The 4,494-nt window shown below is 34.7% G+C and overlaps 1 protein-coding gene across 7 annotated transcripts in view; it reads left to right on the top strand.

The window, feature by feature from the left end:
• The window catches only part of VPS13B (vacuolar protein sorting 13 homolog B), a 416,489-nt gene that overhangs the window by 220,079 nt on the left and 191,916 nt on the right, over positions 1–4,494 (top strand). For all 7 annotated transcript variants that reach the window (XM_010709173.3, XM_010709170.3, XM_019614165.2 and 4 more), the window contains one exon: positions 4,159–4,379. In XM_010709173.3, coding sequence (XP_010707475.1) covers positions 4,159–4,379 — 221 coding nt within the window. The remainder of the gene's footprint in view (positions 1–4,158; positions 4,380–4,494) is intronic.

Genomic DNA, 4,494 nt, shown 5'->3' on the forward strand with positions numbered 1-4,494 from the left:
AAAAAAACCACCAAAAAATGGTGAATTTAGGTAAGATACAGTAAAATAAAATATAGAAAAAAGGTGTTCAAAATACCTGAAAATCGTTCCTGCAATTGCTAGGTGTTGCATTAACATTGTCATATGGATAGCAGCATACTGATGGTCATTGAAATCACTGTATTTCAAACATTTAAATATGAAGGCAGTCCCTGAGAGATGGCTTTTGTTTGTGAAATATGACAAAATTATATAACTTCACAGATGTTTTGTAGCATATGCTTAAACTCAGAAAGTTGTCAGCATTTTGGAGGGTAGTAGAAAATTAGAACTTCTAATGCTAGTGTGTGAATTTATTTTAATGATGTATATTGATCGTAAACTACTGCACTAAAATAGAAGCGCATTGATTTCAACGTGAATAAAAAGGCAATGTAAATGTTAATAGTAGTATGTTGACTGTTTTGAGAAAACTTGTCTTGCAGTAGATTAAAATAATGCTGTGCTTCAGTGTAAAAACTGGAAAATAATTTCTGCAAATTATAAGATTAATATATAATAAAGATATTCGGCCTGTTTTTAATAGTAAACTTTTTGACATTCAAATAATGCTATTTCAGTTTATACTCAATGTCAACATCTTAAACAAACAAACAAGTTATCTCTTATGGGTAATAACTTTCTAAAATTAGCTTTCACATTTTAGTGGCGTTCTTCAGTATCTGGATAGCAGTGAAGCTCTACTTAAACAACTTGTTAATACTGTCTTCATATGTGTGAGATCTCAAATAGCTGGGCTTAAGTTGACGAAGCGTGTGTGTTTGTGCTTTTGTTTGAAGTCTGTGGAACTAAGTCTCATCTGCTGAAATTAGCTCTGAACTTGGACAAAGCTCTCAGTGCTTTCAACTGTGTGCAACTAATATATGCAGTCATATAAATCTGCTTTCTTATTGCATGACTGGGAGTAAGCAGAGTAAGTACAATACTAAACTAACAAATGATAATTACCGTATCCTTTTTTATTCAAACATTGCATGTTGCATGTAAATGTAAGTTTATTGGAAATCCCTGCAAATACTTCATTGTGGATAAAGAAAGAGAGCTGGAGACAGAGGAATGAAGATACTTTCTAAAGATTCCAAAGGATACCTTTAGCAAGTATGTGAATAGACCCAGAACATACTTACTTTCGTGGTCTCTCTCCTACCATTACTAACTTTAAACAAGCAATTTATCTTTTGTACAGCTGTCAACATTATATACACTGTGTTGTGTACAATTGCCACTTCTGCAACATGGTTTTTAAAATAAAGAGAGTGTCATATAAAAGTGAGAGAAAACATATAATAAAATCATTAGTAGTTAAGCACAAGAGTTGCTCTGAAAGTAATGTCTCCTACTTTGTTATGTCGGCCCACAGTGTCAGAGGCGGATGTTTGTGGAATGGCAGTAGAGGTTGAGCCTTCCCACCAGTATTCTGTTACATGTTGTTGCTGCGTGACAGATAGCAACAGAGGGGCAGTCTGACAAAATGGTACCTGACATGAAGGCGTATGTGAAGCAAAGGTGTGCCGCTCAATTCCTCCATGCAGAAAAAAGTTGCACCCACTGATATTCATTGACACTTCCTGAATGTTTATGGAGACCAAACAGTGGATGTGAGCGCAGGTTGGCAGTGGGTGGTGCATTTCAGCAGCAGAGACAGTGACATGAAAGACAAGCCATGTTCTGGATGGCCATGCACAACTATCACATGACAAAATGAAGAACATCTCCATCAGCTTATCCACACATATCAGCTAATGGTGGTGAATGTGTTGAAACACAGTGTTTTGTAGCTGAGATTTTTTTCTATCAAATACTGTTGTTATGCTCTTTGGATCTGTTTTAGTTTCCATAGAAATAAATAGGAGGCATTACTTTCAGAGTAACCTACATACATTTATGAATATTGTATCTCATGCCTATCAAAAGACATAATGAGCATTACACCTAGCTAAATAAATACATTAAATAATTGCCAGTGAAAATCCTTGCACATAGCAAAAACTTTATATCAAATATATTGCGAAAGTAGTTCTGTTAGTAGAACAGGAGTCTTAAAGTAGCATTTATAAATTTAATATGTTATCAAAACAGTTGAAGTATGTTAATGAACACATTTTCAAGTTTTTCAAATCAGTGGTTGTCTTTGGAGAAATTAAAAATAAGGATGTATACAAGCTGTAGGTGAGTAACTAACCAGAATCTTGAACTACGCTGGGAGTCTTTCATGTATATATTCTTACTGTTAAGAGTTGGGTGAGCTCTGGCTCCACTGAAGGTAGTATAAGTTTTACCTACAATTTTTCAGCCTAAATGAATCACAGCAATTAGGTGGCAAAACAGTAGTTCACATGGAAAGGAAGATTAGACAGGCAGAGAAAACATCTAGAAAGTGCAGCACTGGCTCTTCATTCCTACTAAGAAATGAGCTTTGAAATAAAACCTCTAAACAGTGTTGCTCTTAACGTTTAACACTTTAAATTACTGAAGTAGTTTCATAAAGCCAACCTACAAAACGAATGCATGTAAGTAACTATCATTTTTTTTTTAACAAATAAGCAAACTCAAGTAGAACCACAAAACAAGTATTTTATCAAGGAACAGTTCTAGTATTATAGAATGTCACAGTGTATGGAACTGAGAAAGATAACTGATGAAAATAAGGGGGAATTTTATAGGTGTAAATACAGTGTATTTGCTATAATATTCATCATAATGTGATTTCTGTACATCTGATAAAATGTGATTTGTGTTTTTCTTTTAAGGTAGACACTCTATACTGTGTGAAATAGTTAACATCCCTCTTTGGAGATCCTTTTTAATCCATGAGATATAGCCAGTGTGCTGTGACTACTGTAATGGTCACAAAGAAATGCAAAGGTTATGTGTCATAGTCAGAAACACGTCATTAGAGTTGACTTTGCATTTGAATTTTTTTCGATTACAATTAATATTTTGTAATTCTTGGCTGATGGAATTTGGAAAAAATACAGATTACTAGCTACTTTTAAATTTATAATCTGAAACATTTCCAAAATGTTTTCAAGTTCCTTTGGCTAAGCTGAATTCTTCAGTATGTCATAGCTTCAAAATAAACTACTGAAGTTTTCAGTTTCTTAGGATGAGATACACAGATGAGATGTTTAGATATTTCAGTTTATTTATTATTCTGTGAGAACCAGTGTAAATCTGCATTTATCTGCAATCTCTTGTTCTGATTCTCAAAACTGACTTCCTATTGAAGGTTCAGAAGCTGGGCATCAACTCTCATTCAAGTGGGGTCAAAAAAGCCCAAATTCCTCAGCAGAAAGTCTGATGAATGGAAGTAGGAAAGTTTATGTAGAGTAAAAAAAAAAAAAAATCTAAAATAATTGCTATGCTCGTATTTCTATATAGCAAAAACCTGTATCTGTGGTTTCACGTGAAATGAGAATTAGCCACATCTTTTGTTGCCTCATGGCCTAGATAGTCATATAGATCCGTACTGTCCTCCTGATTTCCTTTGCATATAATGCAAATTAGAAGTTGTCACCCCAAAGGTATTACTGAAAGCTGAAGGCAGCAGTTATTATAACAACTAGGTTCATCTGTTGCTGTTTTGTTTTCCAGCCATACTGGGTTAATCTAGTCAGAGCTGGACAGATGTGATCCAAGTTTCATGTGCTGATCTGTGCACGGGATAAGCACAACCGTATGGCACCTCTCTGTTGAGGTGCGAGCTGTGAATCAGAGGAAAAACATGTATAAGCTAAAGAATAATGTAAGGAACTGTTTCGGCTTCCCCATATGCTGAAATAAGTGAAGAGTGAAGCATCAGAAAGCTCCTCAGTTTAAGGAAAAATAAACCAATGTACATTCTTTAAAGACTGTTGAACACACTTGTTCTCAGGTTGTGGTTAAAACCCACACTATTTAATTGTCAAAAAGTTATATAGCTCTTGTTAGACTTTAAGGTGTAGAATAGAATTGGTGGTTGAATTGTGCTTTGATGGTTCAGGGCTAATTTGATGTTCTTTGACAGCAATTGCTGACTTCTAAGTAGGTTAAGGATAAGGCCTTTACCAAGTTTTAAAAAAAGCTTTCTATTATTTATGATGACAATTTTAACTGTTTTCCCTTCTTTGTCATCATTAGGTGATGCTTTTCCATGGACCGTATGTCTGCATCATTTCAGTATGTATACTCTTCTTGGACAACAGATGACGCTTAATTTAGTGGAACCAATGGGCTGTACTTCTACTTTAGCTGTTACATCACAGAAACTGCTTGCTTCGGGGCCAGAATCCAGGCATTCATTTGTCGTCTGCCTTCACGTTGACCTGGAGTCCCTTGAAATAAAATGCTCAAACCCTCAGGTTGGTAAATTTAATTGATTTATGAAGGGAAATTTAAAATAACTTGATTTAAGTACAATTGTTCTGCATTTTCAGGAAGAGATTCTCTTTTTTTTTCTCTTCTCTTTTTTTTTTT

This window comes from Meleagris gallopavo, chromosome 3, assembly GCF_000146605.3.
Source record: "Meleagris gallopavo isolate NT-WF06-2002-E0010 breed Aviagen turkey brand Nicholas breeding stock chromosome 3, Turkey_5.1, whole genome shotgun sequence".
NCBI lineage: Eukaryota > Metazoa > Chordata > Aves > Galliformes > Phasianidae > Meleagris > Meleagris gallopavo.